General features: G+C 43.4%; 1 protein-coding gene across 2 annotated transcripts; it reads right to left on the bottom strand.

Moving 5' to 3' along the window:
- Nucleotides 1–2,030: 2,030 nt before the first annotated feature.
- pigh (phosphatidylinositol glycan anchor biosynthesis, class H) lies at nucleotides 2,031–16,431 on the bottom strand. Of its 2 annotated transcripts, XM_020521437.2 has the most exons (5): nucleotides 14,000–16,431; nucleotides 11,393–11,602; nucleotides 8,277–8,360; nucleotides 7,181–7,300; nucleotides 2,031–3,035 (listed from the first exon to the last, which is right to left on the bottom strand). In XM_020521437.2, exons 1-4 carry the CDS (start codon nucleotides 14,171–14,173, stop codon nucleotides 7,217–7,219), a joined length of 552 nt encoding a protein of 183 aa, XP_020377026.2. In that variant the 5' UTR covers nucleotides 14,174–16,431; the 3' UTR covers nucleotides 2,031–3,035; nucleotides 7,181–7,216. The 2 variants fall into 2 exon arrangements, with proteins under 2 accessions (XP_020377026.2, XP_048455900.1); XM_048599943.1 differs by lacking the exon at nucleotides 8,277–8,360.
- Between the last annotated feature and the right edge of the window lie 676 nt (nucleotides 16,432–17,107).

Here is a 17,107-nt window from a genome sequence, read left to right as displayed (position 1 = left end):
TTGATTAAAAATATTTACCCTAAGGAAATTCTGCAGGACTTTGACGACTGGCTTCCAAACCACAACCATCTTCCGTTAAGCTAGCAATGACTCCATTCTGGTGTCTTAACCAATTACAATTGGCTTCATTTTATTTCACGTTTGAACAACTGCTAGCTTGGCAGGAAGGGAAGCCACTCTCACCTTATCACATTTTTGAATTGTGCAACTAACTTACCAGCTTGAATTAGTGTTCTAATTCAGGCACCAACTAAAGGCAGCAAGAACTCAAAGGCAGTAGCTACTTCTGTTGCCGAAACTGGGAGTCAGAGCTGAAGTGGCAGTAAAGGGAGAGTCATGCTTGGGGGGGAGGGGGGGCCCCTTTGAGAGCAGCTCACTCGTGGAAAAAAGTGTTCAACCCCGATACATGACTCCATACATCAATTTCCCACATTGCTGTACTAAAGTACTCCAGTCACCCGACATTAGCCCGGTAGCTGTAGACTGGCTGTTACTTACCCTGATATCCCATCACATACTCAGCACCTCTATATTAACCCTTAGCCACCAAATGTGTCTTCACATATCCCATCACAAACCCCACTATCCATCTCACAACACTCCACCCGCCAATTATTCACCCACATAGTAATCCTTCCTACCACCACACCCATATGGCATCTCTCATTACCCACAACACAATTTCTACTATTCTTTTGACAGTCATTTGTAATTGAGTAATCTCTGAAACTCGCTCTACTTCCACACCTCTCATTAGAAAAGGTAACTATAATGGGATTTAAAATAAAGATGTGGTGATGGGAAAGACTGTCAGATTTGCACAGAACTCGGGTAGAAATAACCAGGGCTTCCTCACTTCTCTTCAAAGAAAAAAATGGAAGGTTGTTGCTGGCACACACTAAATTCCTGCAGTTGCTTCCAGAGCTTTCGTACTTTCCAGATCGCTAGATGAAGAGCAATTTTGTTTTGTTACATAGACAGTGGTTCGTGTGTGGAATTAACTTCTGGAGGAAGTGGTGGATGCAGGTACATTTACGATGTTTAAAAGACATTTGGATAAGTACATGAATAGGAAAGGTTTGGAGGGAGGTACTAGTTTAGTTTGGGATTATGGTTGGCATGGACTGGTTGGACCGAAAGGTCTGTTTCCCTGCCGTATGACCCTATAACATAGGAACAAAGGATGGACCTTGAACCTGTTCCACTATTCATTAAGATCATTGCTGATCTGGTCATGGTCCTGAATTTCACTTTCCTCTTCTGTTATAACCAGACGAGGAGAGCTGAAATGACACCTCTCATTCTCCCACTCCTCAGTTGACTGCAACTGATTTAATGTTTTAGAACTGAGAGAGGATGTGTTTTGTCCATTCTTTAAGTCTCCCTCAATTTACATTTTAAGCCTATGAAGAATTTGCTCAGACACGTTTTCTTAGATTAAACAAAGCACAAGATTCTCACATTCCGACCACTTAATCTGAACTATCTATATCTTTTCCCCAGCAGCATTCTATACCCCACCACCTCCCCATAATGTAAATGTTGCCCCCTCCATATTGATCTGATGAAGAGTCATCTAGACTCAACGTTAGCTTGCTGTCTCTCCACTGATGCTGTCTGACTCACTGTGGTCTCCAGCATTTGTTATTTTCAGTACAGATTCTGGCTTCAGCTGTAATTTGCTCCAACAAGATATATTTATCATCCAACTACTATTTGCACCTCTGCAAGACAGGAAGGACTTGTTAACACAACAATTTTGGTGGTGTCACACAAATATATATTTAGCAATGTAAGAGGATAGGCGTTCAAGAAGGTTAAAATCCAAGAGAGTTAAAACAAAGGAGTGTTTGGTTAGATGTTCCTTGACTGGGCTCAATACAGTGAATTCAACGTAATGAACACCAGGTTTTAAAAAATATCAGTTTGCAGACAGCTTTCTGTCAGAGCCGTTCATAAGTTCAAAGAGAGTGCACCACCTGCACAGGTAGTTTCTCAAGACAGCCTAAAACACAGGGGGCAGCACCAGCTGAAGGTCACAAATCTTTTAATGCTCACTCACCTGCTAACATATAACAGGGTACCAGAGGCTGCAGAACTAGCCTAAAAGCCAAACCCCTCCATTATCTTACTTATACAATCAGCCCTACCAATAAAATAGTTCAATACACTACTGGGTACATTTGAACGAGACATTAGGTACAGGTCTCTAGGAATAAACTCTGTTGCTGATTGTTACCAGTGGTTGTTGCTAGTTAATTAACAGAACTCTCACTTCCCAGTCAGTAGGTGGTGTGTTCAAGTTCCAATCCAGAAATTTGATCATAAATGCTAGGCTGACTCTCCACCACAGTTCAGTGTTTGGATGAGACATTAGAGTGAAGCCCCGGTCTCTCTCTCTCTCTCTCAGGTGGACATAAAAGATCCTAGTTCAAAGAAAAGCAAGGCAGTTCTCCCCGGTGTTCAGGTTAATGTTTATTCTTCAAATCAGCACAAGCTAAAACTGCTGATCAGATCATTAGCATATTGTTGCACACTTAACTGCTGCTGCATTTCCTACATTAAAACAGTGACCTCGCTTCACGAGTACTTCACTTGTATGCTGACAGATCGCATATTTGCACAAGGTGCAAGGTCAGGCAAGTCTTTTCTTTTCTCATGACCACGAGGGTGACAAAGAACCATCAGTCTGTTGTTCATTCAACTGTTCTGCATCCAAAGCTTTGTGCTCAATATGTTGTGGCTACTCCAACGTCCTTCTTTATGAACAGCCTCAACAACAAAGATGTCATTTCAAATAGGCAGTCACATCACTTGACAGTGGCCTAACGTTTGCTATCTGGTGGGACCATTTCCTTGGCTTTGCTGACAAGCAGTGGGAAGTGCTCTAACCTCTTCACAGTCTTCCTGCCACAGTCTTGTTGCAGAAGGATCATTTGATGGGCTGAGGGCTTACCTTAGACACCTATTTTTAAGAGGAAATAATGCCCTTTGAGGTCCGTTTCAACAGCAAGAGCAATCAATCCACACTCCACCTGAAAGAGAAAACTCCACATCATTCACTCACAGAGAACTATTTCCTGGAACAATGCTCAAACTTTAACTCCAACTCCATTTATTGAAATTCTAGCACAAGCCCAGGGTTTTTTGGATAAATATTACCCACCCCTCAAAGTCTCTGGCTGGGGTAGGGTTCTATGAGCACCAGTTGGTCTCCGGTATCTCACTATCATTAACACTTGGCCTGGACACCAAGGGCAGCTATTCTCTTTCCTCCTCTAAGACGCTCCTTAAATCCAAATGCTCTGGTTGTTTGTGCCCTAAAACATGTGGCTGGGTGCTTCATTTTTGCTTTCAAGCTGGCAGCTCACCACCACCTTTTCCAAGGCAAGTAGGGATTTGCAAGTAATGCTGTCCAGCTAGCAACTGCCACATGCCATGACCGGATGTTTAAAACATTTATAACCTACAACTATGAAGTACCTTGGGATGTTTCATTATGTTGAGATCACAGAGTCACAGAGTTGTACAGCACAGAAAAAGACCCTTCTGTCCAATTTATCCTTGCTGACCAGATATTCTAAATTAATCTAGTCCTGTTTGCCAGCATTTGGCCCACATCCCTCTAAACCCTTCCTATTCACGTACCCATCCAAATGCCTTTTGAATGTTGTAACTGTACCAGCCTCCATCACTTCCTCTGGCAGCTCTGTCCATACACACACCACCCTCTGTGAAAAAGTTGCCCCTTAGGTCCCTTTTTATATTTTTTTTCCCCCTCTCACCTTAAACTTATGCCCTATAGTTTTGGACTCCCCTACCCTGGAGGAAAGACCTTGGCTATTCATCCTATCCATGCCCCTCATGATTTTATAAACTTCTGTAAGGTCACCCCTCAGCCTCTGACGATCCAGGGAAAACAGATGCTGCCTTTTCAGCCTTTCCCTATAGCACAAACTTTGGCAACATCCTTGTAAATATTTTCCGAACTCTTCCCAGTTTCACAACATCCTTCCAAGAGCAAGGAGACCAGAATTGAACGCAGTATTCCAAAATTTGCCTAACCAATGTCCTGTACAGCTACAGCATAACCTCCCAACTCCTGTACTCAATGCACTGACCAATAAAGGCAAGTATACCAAATGTTTTCTTCACTATCCTGTCTACCTGGGACTCCACTTACAAGGAGTATGAACCTGCACTCCAAGATCTCATGGCTCGGTAAAAAAGACCCTACCATTAAACGTTGCTATACAACTATAAGTTGCCATTGTTTTATTGGTATTAGAAGGTAGCACAGGCAACATTTTCTCAACTTTATCCTTAGAGGACATTCATCACATGAAATTTCCAGTGGATAACAAAGAAAAGGAAGAACTTGTGGTTGTCTTTCTCCTCCTTAGCCCTGCATCAGCTCACTTACTACCCTGGTTAAACTCAGCCAACTTATCACAAGGCACCTTCTGGTGTGCGCGCCTTGGTGTTTTTTTTAAAGAATACTTAAACAGCAAGAGGATAACAAAGGGTAAAAGAATTAGAATCCAAAAACGTATGTTTTGCGTGGAAACAGATGACACAGACACGGTTCTTAATGAATACTTGGAATCTGAATTCACTAGAAGCGAAATAATTTGCCATGCCACTAAGAGTAGCAAAGGAGGAAATAGTGGACGTTCTGACCACTATTTTCCAATTCTCCTTGGTTACAGACATGTTGCCCACGACTGCTAATACTGTACTATTAGTTAAAAAGGGAGGCAGTAATTATAGGCCAGTCAGACTAAAATCAGTGCTGAGCAAATTACTGGAACAAGTTCTGAAGGACAGCATAAATTATGTAGAAAAGTACAGACTAATTAAGGACAGTCAACATATTTCCATTAAGGCAAGTTCATATCTGAATAACATGACTGAATTTTTTTTTGAAGTACTAAGAAGGGTCAATGAGAGCAGCACATTGGACGTATTCTAGATGAATTTTACAACCGCTTTTGACAAAGTCCTGTGTACAAACTGGTCAGCAAACTAAAAGCCTACAGGACCCAAGAAGCAATGTCGAAATTGGATACAAAACTGGCTTGGTGCAGGTTGAATATTACCTGTATTTTCGTGACCGGAAAAGTATTACTATAGGGTTGCACAGGCTTCTTCCTGGATCCTTGATATTTGTGGTTATGTATCACTGGCTTAGACTTAAATGTAGGGAACACGATTAAAAAGATTGTAGCTGATACAAAAAAGTATTTCTTGTTACTGGCAGAGAAAGAAATCTCTGGACTGCAGGAAGATATCAGTTGACTGGGGAAATGAGCAAGAAAAGTGGCAAAGGAAATTTATAAACTGTTGAAGTGAGGCAATGCATTTGAGCAGGGTGGAGGGGATCAACAAGGCAAGGAAATAGACAATAAATGGTGAAAAGCATAGAGGAACAGAGGGACTTTAAAGACATGCCCCAGAGATCTCTGAAGGTATCTAAGGTGGTTAAGAGGCGTAAGGTGCAAGGAGTCAAGGAACAGCAAAGCTATGCTTGAACTGTGCAAAGCACTACTTAGGCCACAGCTAGAGTACTGGGAACAGTCCAGGGAGGATGGGAATCACCTCACAGAAGGTACAAAGGATATTAATTAATAATGCTGCCAGGAGTTATTGCATTTTGGTAAAACAAACAAGGGCAGGACTCATGCAGTTAATAGTCGGGCCCTGTGTAGCGTTGTCGAACAGTGAGACCTGGGGGGTTCAGGTACTTAATTCTCTGAAATTTGTGTTACAGGTAGACAGGGTGGTTAAGAAGGCATTTAGCATGCTTGCCTTCATTGCTCAGACCACTGAATGTCATGTTGAGGTTGCACAGGATGCTTGTGAGGACACTTTTGGAGTACTGTGTCTAGTTCTGGCAGCCCTGCTGTAGGAAGGATATTATCAAAATTGGGGAGGATTCTGAAAAAAAAATTTACTGAGATGTTGCCAGGACTGTAAGGCTTGATTTAGAAGGAGAGACTGGATAGGCTGGAACTTTTTTCCCTTGATCAAAGGAGGTTGAGGGGTGACCTTACAGAGGTTTATAAAATCATGAGGGTGAAGAGCAAGGGTTTGGGAAGTTCAAAGCTACAGGACATAATTTTGAGATGAGAGGAGAATACTTTAAAAGTGACCCGGGGGTCAACTTTTCCACAACAGAGGGGAGTTTGTACATGGAACGAACTGCCAGAGGACGTGATAGATGCCGGTACAGTTACAACATTTAAAAGACATTTAGATAGGTACATGAACAGGAAAGGGTTAGAGGAATATGGGCCAAATGCAGGCATGTGGGACTAGTTTAGTTTGGGAGTATGTCCGGCATGGATGAGTTGGACCAGAGGGTCTGTTTCTGTGCTGTGCAACTCCACGAGTGGAGAAATTTACCTATAAAAAGGAAAGATTGGATCAATGATTAGAGAAGAGTGAAGCAGACTCTGGAACTCTTTGCCTGAAAGAGACCTTAATACAGAAGTATTTGGACCGGCACCTAACCTGCAGGACTATAAACCAAAAGAAGTGAAAAAAGTGGGATTAGACTGGATGGCTCTCTCTCAGCGATCAAGGATATAAGAGGTGAACTTTTATTTTTTATCTTCAGTACAATTTTTTTTGTAATCCTATGATTAATCATTATTTTTTGCTGAAAAGGATAATTAGCTGAGCACAGCCAGACAGCTAGCAGAAAACCAGCCAAGGTACAATGTAGCCCTTCACCAAGGCTTCTCAAAAAAAAAACCTCACTTCTATGCAAAGTGACACTGGGTATAATTGGAAATCAACATGGTTATTCAATGGATAGCACTGCTGCCTCCGGAACCAGATTCGATTCCACCCTCGGGCGACTGTCCGTGTGGAGTTTACACATTCTCCCCCGTGTCTGTGTGGGTTTCCTCCCACAGTCCGAAGATGTGCAGGTTAGGTGGAGTGGCCATGGGAAATGGAGGGTTACAGGGATAGGGTAGGGGGCCAGGTCTCGGTGGAACGCTCTTTCGGAGGGTTGGTGTTGACTCGACGGGCCGCACGGCCTGCTTCCACATCGTTAGGGATTCTATGATTTGAGCAAGTTCACTGGGTGAAGAAAATTATTGCGCGTCATCATTCCCATGTAGCCTATTCTCGCGTCAACTAACAAGAGCACAAGGGAAGAGTTTGCCATTACCTGAAACAGCAAGGACTTTCCTTGACTGAAGCTGGTTCACTGTTCCTCCTGTGTCTGTTGTAGGATTTCCTGGCAGCTTCTGTACACCTGCGATAAACAGTCCAGACGTGGCTTTGCACTCTTGAAAAAGGAAGTTGTGTGGCATTAGAAACCAGAGGACTTTCTTCTTTTCCCCCAAGCCTCACCATGATCCACACGGCCTGCTCAGACCTCGAACGGATCTTTTCAACCAGCCCCTCCACCCCACCTGAGACTCAGTCTGAGCAACGCTGAAACATACCAACTAGTTATAAATCAATCACTTCCTTACATAACTAGCAAACCCTTCCTTGTCAAAACCAACCTTTTACTATTTTGGCAGATATGGTGCTCAGAATCCAGACTGTAGTCAATAATCCACTGGAAACAGCACTCAGCAACTCAGTTCCGAGGAAGGGTCACCGGACCCGAAACGTTAACTCTGTTTTTTCCTTCACAGATGCTGCCAGACCTGCTGAGCTTTTCCGGCAACTTTGTTTTTGTTCCTGATTTACAGCATCCACAGTTCTTTCGGTTTTTACCACTGACACGGAAGACCTGTTAATTATCACGCTGCAGTTTGTGGGAACTTGCCAATTCACTGCAACATTTTAAAATTGAGACGTTGCCTGAAAAGCACTTGGGATGGCCTGAGGTCATGATGTGAAATATGTAAATGTCAGTTACTCCTTCTTTGGCTGAATAGTCTACCAAAATTCATGCACAAAACTCAGCGGTGAATAATGCCCAATTGGAAGCCTGGTGCTGCCACTATTGGAAGTTGCTTTCACGTACCAAGACAGAGAAGGAAGAAGGAGAAGGAAGCACACAAGATTTTTCAATCGTTGATGACCAAACCTGTACCCATCACCCCCATGCCCCCCGGCAGTGGACAAAGCTAAGGCCAAACTTGGCTGCAACCTACTTCACACTTCAGCACTTACAAAGTGACAGCACTTGAGATGCAGGGGAAATGTCAGTGCCTCGTATAGCTCATTCAGGTGGTGGACGGTAAAGAGAAGCAGAGAGGAGGAATCATCATTTACACTCACAACCTTTTGATCTCGCTGTGTTTTACCTGGAATACTGGCACCACCTCGGACACTCCTGTGGGGTTTCCTGGGTCTATCAGCAGAATGCACAGGTAGTAGATAACTTTCTGCTGCAAGGGAGAAACAAATAATCTTCAACAATAGGTTTCACCGCACCCATCTCCACAGCCTTTTCTAAAACACAAATACCTCTGGAACTGCTCCGTAAGATCGGGTGAAGGTATTGCAGCTGCATCCATCCAGGGAAGTGAAGAATATTTCACGATACCCCTGAGGTTGCCTCACAGGCAAAAGGAAAGCTTGTAGAATTTATGGGTGAGCCACATACCTTCCATAACATACCTGCTCTAGCAGCCATATATGTGGCTGTTGGGTTTCTGGTCGGTGCTGGAATTTAATGACGGTGACATAAATGTCGAGATGTGATGAGCCTCTCTATTGTTTGTAGAAATACCCATAGCCTGGCAGGCATATTACAACAAACATTACTTAGCATTTATCACGCAAAAACCTGACTGGCTACATACAGGCATGGACTGCTGTACCCAAGGTGTTACGAGGAAGTAATTCACAAAACAGTACTAAATTGTGGAGTCTAGTGCAGTATCCTGGTGAAATCATACTGTAATCAGGAGTGATTGGTGGTTAGAATGATTAACCAACAGTAACTTGTAATTTATCTCACAGCTTTAATGTTATGAAAGCCACAAGATGCTCTACAGAAGCAATCTTCTGTTTCTCGAGCACTCTGTCCGAAAGGCAGGATGAAAACACAGTATCTCATCTCATTGCAGTAGATCCCGAATTCACCCCCCATTATTGGGGCAGAGTTCCATGCTGCTGGTCCCCACTTGGCATCAGCCAGCTAAACCAATGTCACGCCCACCTCGCATACACCAGAGTTGCTGCAACACCAAACAAGTTCACATGCATCTTGGGGAGTGATGGGAGAGACTCCAATTCATGGGAAAATCATATGGATGGCCTGCTATTATCGCCTCCCATTCAACCCATTGTGGGGTAAATTGCAAGGATTTACCCAGTTGCTCCTCAGCCTATCTGGCTGTATAATGAACACATATTACGATTACAATAACGGCGCATTCAAACCCCGAGTTTCTGCTTGGAAGCAGGGACTTTACACACTGAGCCATAAGACTTCCTAGGCATGAATATTACCAAACAAAATTTGATCATTTAGCCATCTCTCCTAGGTATGACTCTAATCACTGAAGGGCTCTGCTCTCAATCTCGATTCACCTCCGTTTTATCAGGACTTCTCATTTGGTTAAGTGTTTTCAACTCTAGAATTCCATTCTTCGGTCCAAATATGGATCAAAGCCATGTTTTGATTTCCCTCACAAAAGCAGAAATTGCTGGCGAAACGCAGCCAGTCTGGCACCATCTGTGGGAAGAAAGCAGTTGCGAGTCCAGCGACTCTTCATCAGAACTGGTTTGGAAACGTTAACTCTGCTTTCTTCCCACAGCTGCTGCCAGACCCACTGAGTTTCGCCAGCAATTGCTCTTTCAGTCTTAGACCTGCAGCTGTTTGTTTTATTACTTTGATTTCCCTCACCCACTATACGAAGGAGCCTGTAGAGTTCAATGACACTGCCAGATGACCAAAGCCCCTCACTACAGAGCAGCCAGGTCAGGATGCTCAGTCAATATCAATTGTGGTGAAAGAGCCAGAAACTTTAATTCTACATTGCCCCTCACAGACGCTGCTGAGTATTTCCAGAATTTTGTTTTAAATTCCAATTTCCTTCAGCCACTACTTGTTAGAATGAGAAAAGGTCTTCCTTCCCCATAGCTCTGCAACCTTCTCCTTTTTGAACATTTAGCCTATTCATTTTCACTATTATTCCACTCCCTCCCCCAACAAATGCAATTTTCCCTCTGCCCTCCAGTTTTAAATTGTCTTTTAGATCCAGATCTTTCCCATTTACCTGTTATATTTTTTTAAAAACAATCTGTTTTTCACCTCCTACACTTAATTCTGTTTCCGTTTTGACACTCCGTCAAGACTTTCTATTCCCACCTCTCCTCCCTTGCCCCATCTGTCACATTCTCTCACATTCCAGCTTTAGTCTCCAGCATCCTGTCTGTTCCACCTTGCCCTAGTGCTTTTCAGTGAACAACTACTCATTTCATATTGTTCAAAGATTCTTTCTTTGAATGTGTATAATTCTGAAAGTTTACATTTTCTTAATTTACATTTTTTGTATTCCTTTAATACTTCACGACTTAATTTTAAAAAAATCAATTCAAAGGCATTTCAATACGTATGGATTCAGAAATAAAATACTGTGGATCTTGGAAATCTTGAAATAAAAACTAAAAATGCTGGAAACACTCAAGGGGACAGGCAGCATCTGAGCAGCAAGAAACAGAGTTTATCATTTCAGATAATTTGTCAAAGTTGGGAGAAGTTAGAAGTTTAACAAGTTTTGAGGAAAACAGGAAACCAGCTAAGACAGAGTGGAGTGGCAATTTCCCATCTTTGGTGACCCTAGCTGATGAGAGTTGGGAGCTCTCAGTAATGGAAGCTCAAGAAACAGCATTTCATTATCCAGTTAGGTGCTTCCATGGGGTTCAGTTTAGTTCAGTTGGCTGGAAGGTTGGGTTGTGAAGCAGTGTGATGCCAACAGCATGGGTTCAATCCCCACATCAGCTGAGTTTACCATGAAGGACTCTCCTTCTCAACTTCTCCCCACGCTAGAGGTGTGGTGGCCCTCAGGTTACATCACCAGTCGTCTCTCTCTCTCTCTCTCGCTCTCTCTCTAATGAACCAGAAGCCCATGGTCTGACTCCCAATACACATTTCAACAGTAGGACACTTCAAAAGAAAAAAAATAATTACTGGAGGTGATGAAAAGCAGTGTACCAATGTGAATTCCTATCCTGGCCTATCACAATTTTCTGAAAGCAACTATACAATTCTCAAATTTCATGTAGTGTTTATTACAACATTAAAGACAGAAGGTAAGAACTTTCCTGATGCAGTTTCTCCAGGACTGAATAGTTTAAACGAGGAAAGTGCTCAAACGTTAAACAGTCCTTCATGTTCAGGCTCCATATTTGTTGTTTCTCTGCAGTTGAGTGTCAGTAACTTAAGGAATCATTACTCCGTCTCACTTACCATATAAATGGCTTCATTGATCACAATATCTTTCACCTTCCTCATCTCAATGAATCTCACGCTCTCTCTGCCAGAAGCATACAAGGTGTTCATCTGGACTCCAATCGATCCAATGATCAGCATTGACTCCTGATCAATCTTAAATAAATGGAGGTGCAGCATCATCCCAACGAGAGTCAAAACAATGGAAGCTGAGAGCACTGAAGTGTTCTGCAAGAAGCAATTTGCAACAAAGACTATCAGGGCATTTCCCGCAACCTGTTCATGAAGCCAACTTGAACTTTTAATAATGGAAACTGAAAATGCTGGAAGTGCTCAGCAGGTCAGTACCCAGTTCTGATTAAAGATCACGGACCTGCAACGTTAACTCTGTTTCACTTTCTACAGATGCTGAGTTTCTCCAGCATTCTCTGCTTTTATTTCTGATCTCCAGCATTCATAGTACCTTGCATGTATTAGAAACTGTCCTTTATTTTGTATCACCTCCTATTAAAATGCATCACTACAGATCTGTTATTATTAAATTCCATCTGCTATATGTCCATCCAATAATTCTGCCTATGTCCTCTTGAGGTCTATTACTTGTCCTCTTCGCTGTTCACAACAATACTTCCAAATTTTTTGTCATCTACCAATTACATTTAAGTGCATTTAAGTTTATTGTCATTATATAGATCAAGACTAACAGTATGATCCTGGTACTGATTCTAGAGGGAACCCTCCTACGCAACTTCCTCCTATCCAAAACAAAAACAGCTTTTTATTACTACACTGTCTCCTGTCACTCAACTAACTGCATAGCCAACGATACCACTATGTCTTTTATTCTGCAGGGTTTAGCTTTGTTGCAGAGCCAGGATGTGGCACTTTAATAAATACCTTTGGGAAGATGATTCACACTACATCAACTGTACTTCCCCCATCAACCCTCTGCATGAGTGCAGCAAAAAAAAACTCAGTTAGTCAAATGATTTGCTTTAAATAAATCTGTGCTGTCTTTTGTTTGTTAATCCACACTTGCTTACTGACTGCTCATTACGTCCTATATTATCTCGACTGCTTTCCACTAGCGAGGCTAAACTGACTGACCAATAGCTGTTGGGATTATCTTTATATCCTTTTTCAACAAGGGTGTAACATTTGCCCTCTGGCACAAATAAGTATTTGAGGAAGATAGGAAGATTATGGCTAGCAACTCTGAAATTTCAACTCTTCACATTGTATCCAGTCCTGGGAGTAAATCGACTTAAATGTACAACCAGCCTGTCTAATGTTATGTCTTTATCAAGTTCCTCAAGGTTGTGTCCTTGGCGGAATTGTACTCAACTGCTTTCGTCAATGACCTTCTCTCCATCACAAGGTCAGAAGTGGGAATGTTCATCAATGATTGCACAATGTTCAGTACCATTCATTACTTCTCAGATACTGATGGAGTCCATGTCCAAACGCAACAAGTTGTGGACAATATTCAGTGTGGGTTAACAAACGGCACGTCTCTGTCTCTTTCTCTCTCACACACACACACACTTCAACAAAAGAAAATCTAACCATCACCCCTTGATATTCAATGGCACTACTACCACTGAATCCCCCACTATCAATATCTATTGACCAGAAACTAAACTAGTCTAGTCTAGTCATACAAGTACAAAAGTGGGTCAGAGGTTAGAATTCTTGCATGCCCATAATTCCCAAAGCCTGTCCAGCATTACAAGGCACAAGGCAGATGTGGAACAGAATACCTTCCATTTGCCTGGATGGGTGCAGTTCCAACAACTCAAGAAGCTTCACACTATCCAGGTCAAAACAGTTGGCTGATTGGCACCATGTTCAAATTCACTCCATCCACCACTAATGCTCAGTAGCTGTAGTGCATACCATCTATAAGACGCACTACAGAATTCACCAGGTCTCCTTAGACAGTACCTTCCAAACCCACATCAATCTAGAAGGACAAGGGCAACAGAAACATGGGAATACCACCACCTGCAAGTTCCACTCCAAGCCACTCACAATACTGACTTGGAAATATATGACCGTTCCTTCACTGTCACTCGGTCAAAATCCTGGAACTCCCTTCCTAAGGGCTCCCTCTACCTACAGCACCTTCTTCTTAAGGGGTAGCTAGAGAGAAACAATAAATGATGCCCATGTTCTAGGAGTGAGTGAAGGAATGAATTTATATTTAGTCCACCCATTAGGAGTCATCACTGATGGAAAAGACAGGTATAAAAAGTGTTCATTTAGTACCTCAGCCATGCCCTGTAGATACTCCCAGGTTGAGGAGGCTGAGCTACTCCTTAGCACATCGCTCACCTGTTGAACCTGAGGAGTCACCTGTTAGGGCATTGCGCATGTGCGAAGCCGGACGGCGCAGGGCTGGGCGTGGTCAAGTCCTTGAGTGACAGGAGCATGGGCCAATCGGCCTGGGCAGCACCGAGGACGGGGCGTTCCCAGGCTGTGACTGATGGGAGCGTGAGCTAATCTCAAATCGATCACTGCCCGCCTCAAGGGCGGGGAACATACGTCATCGGGCCCCCTCGTCCAATTAGTAGGTGACCGCTCCTCCACCCCCCCCCCCCCCCCCCCCGGGGCCCACCTATCTACCTGTGTCCTGTAAAAGATGGCGTAAGCGACCAGCCAGATGGCGGCCGTGCATCCCAACACCGAGCGCAGCGACATTTTCGGCGACAGGATTGTGAACTCGCGGCAGAGCGGCGAGTGGTGTCTTTGTTCGAGGGTGATGCAGCGGCCGCTGAGGTCTTTGAAAGTCGACGCCATGTCTCCCACGGCCGGCTGGGCCCACTGCTGACGTCACGCCGTTGGCTGCGCCTGCCCACGTGACCGCGTGGGACGCCTGGCCTTTTAAAGGGAGATAGTAGGAACTGCAGATGCTGGAGAATCAGAGACAACAAGGTGCAGAGCTGGATGAACAGAGAGGCTGACGTTTCGGGCCTAGACCCTTCATCAGAAAAGGGACAGTCCACCCCCACCGACGAACCAGGAGGAGCACCTTCAAACAGCTGAAAGGTGCCAAGGTGCACTTACATTGCAGCTAGCATCATGAAAATAGGGAACTTCCCTCACTATCAACATCAAGGGGCTAATAATTAAGCAGCAACTCGACTGGACTTGCCATATAAATAATTGAATGGTTACAAGATCAGGTCAGAGGTTAAAAACACTCGCCTCCTGACTCCCCAAGGCCTGTCTATCATCTACAGGGCATAAGTCAGGGGTGTGATGGAATACTCCCCAGGTGCCTGGATAATTACAGCTCCATTGACACAGCTTGATGCTACCGATGATCAGCTACAGCATTGTGTGCTGTCTACATAAGATGCACTGCAGAAATTCAAAGACCCTTAGATTGTGCCTTCCAAATTCATGACCGGTTCCATCTAGAACATAGTCAACAGTGAAGAAAGTTATGTAAGATTACAAAGGAAATCTCAATCAGTTGGCCAATGGGCTGAGGATTGGCAGATGAAGCTTAATTTGGATAAATACAAGGTATTGCATTTTGGTACAACAAACAAGGGCAGGTCATATACAGTTAATGGTAGGGCCCTGGGTAGTGTTGTCGAACAGGTAACAACTCTTTGAAAGTTGCATCACACATAGGTTGGTTAAGAAGGGGTGTATGTGTGTGTGTGTTTGTTAAGAAGGTGTTTAGCAAGCTTGATTTCATTGCTCAGATCTTTGCGTATAGGATTTGGAAAGTCATGCTAAGGTCGTACAGGATGTTAGTGAGGCCATTTTTGGAGTACTGTGTACATTTCAGGTCATCCTGCTGAAGGAGGGTTCGGAAAAGATTTACCAGGATTTTGCTGGGAATGGAGGGTTTGAGTTGTAAGAATAGGCTGGGAATTTTGTCACTGGAGCGTAGGAGTTGACAAGTGATCTTAAAGATTTTTTTGAAATCAGGAGGGACATGGATAAGTTAACTGCAAAGGTCTTTTCCCTAGGGTGGGTGAATTCAAAACTAGGGGACATATTTTTAAGGTGCAAGTAGAAAAATTTAAAAGGGACCTGAGAGACAACTTTTTCACGCAGAGGGTGGTTTGTGTGTGGAATGTACTGCCAGAGAAAGTGGTAGATGCAGGTACAGTTACAGCATTTAAAAGACAGTTGGATAGGTACATGAATAGAGAAGGTTTAGAGGGATATGGACCAAATGCAAGCAAGTGGGGTTAGTTTAGTCTAGGGAAACTTAGTTGGCATTGACAAGTTGGACCAAAGGGTCTGTTTCCATTCTGTATGACTGTTTGGGAAAACACCCCTGCAAGATCCCGTCCAAGCCATTCACTATCCTGATGTGGAAATATCAGCATTCCTTCACTGTCATTGGGTCAAAATCCTGGAATTGCCTCCCTCAGGATGCTGTGGTCTACCTATAGCACATGGGCTGCGACGGTTCAAGAAGGCAGTAAGGGGCGAGAATTAACTGCTGACCAGCTAGTGATGCCCACATTCCCCTCAGTGAATTTAAACAAAATAGAGAGATTTCCACAGCTACCCTGCTGGTTCTTTCCCGGCATTTTCTGTTCATTACAGATTTCCAGCATCAGCAGTATTTTACCTTGTAAAATGCCAGAATTCCTGTTGAAAGGCCAGTTAACAAAACAGCCAGTGATTGAAACTATAATACAAAGTAATCAATTCCTAAAAGAAAGGTGCTGTTTTAAAAAAAAGAAGAAATAACAAAAGCTGTGGTGTGCATCGATTGTTAGAAGAGGTCTGTGGCTAACCTTTTGTTTTCCCCTGCTTTTGTTTTTACGTGGGATGTGTACTTAGAAGGCAAGGCCAGCATTTGTTGCCCACCTTGAATCTGAGTGGCTGGTCTGGCTATTTAAGAAGGCACTTCCACCATTTTGCTGTGGGTCTGGACTCTGCAAGGTTGGCAGATTCCCTTCTCTAAAGGACATTAGTGAACTAGTTGAGATTTTATAACAATTGATGATGATGATGATGATGATGGTCGGTCATCTTTGCTGAGACCAGCATATTTTTCCCGTGTGTTAATAAATGGAATTTAAATTTCACCAGCTGAGATCTGAACCTATGTCTTCGGAGCATAAGTCAGGCCTCAAGATTACCCATTCCGGCAACATAACCACTACGTCATCAATTCGGGATTTGATGCAGAGTGATAGATTTTGGTGGAAAGATACAAAGCAAAAGGGGGCAATTCTAAAAATAGTCCAGCATCAGAGAAGCCTGGGGCCATAAATGCACAAATCATTGAAGGTGACGAGGCATCTTGAAATAATGCTGTGAAGGCATAAGGGATCGTGAGCCTTATTAGTTAAAATGTTGACTACACAAGGGAGAACGTTTTAGTGAGTCCTTATAGAACACTGGTCTGATTTTGACTGGAGTATTGTGCTCAGTTTTAGGCACTGCGTTTTCAGACGGATGTGAAGGCCCTAGGAACGGTGCTGGAAAGGGTCACGAGAGTGGGTCCCGGTATGAGGTACCAGGTTAGATTGGAGATGCTGAGGTCGTTCTCCTTGGAAGAAGTTAAGACGATATTGGACGAAAGCATTCAAAATCTATGGAGTCTAAGTAGAGTGGTTAGGAGGCAATGTGTTCCTATTGGCAGAAAAGTCATGAACGAGAAGACAATGATTTAAGGAGATTGGCAGAAGAAACAGTAGCTTTTGTTTTATGTGATGGGTGATTATGATTTAGAATGCTCTGCCTTAGAGCGCA

Source organism: Rhincodon typus, chromosome 8, assembly GCF_021869965.1.
Source record: "Rhincodon typus isolate 14 chromosome 8, sRhiTyp1.1, whole genome shotgun sequence".
Lineage (NCBI taxonomy): Eukaryota > Metazoa > Chordata > Chondrichthyes > Orectolobiformes > Rhincodontidae > Rhincodon > Rhincodon typus.
Note: the sequence above shows the minus strand (reverse complement) of the source record. Positions and strands in the feature narration are given on the sequence as shown.

Coding starts and splice junctions, on each gene's coding strand:
- pigh (XM_020521437.2), bottom strand. CDS start 14,173: ATGGCGTCGACTTTCAAAGACCTCAGCGGCCGCTGCATCACCCTCGAA. Junction 8,361..11,392: donor TCAATGAAGCCATTTATATG/GTAAGTGAGACG, acceptor TCTCCCTTGCAG/CAGAAAGTTATCTACTACCT. Junction 7,301..8,276: donor AGGTGGTGCCAGTATTCCAG/GTAAAACACAGC, acceptor TCCTTTTTCAAG/AGTGCAAAGCCACGTCTGGA.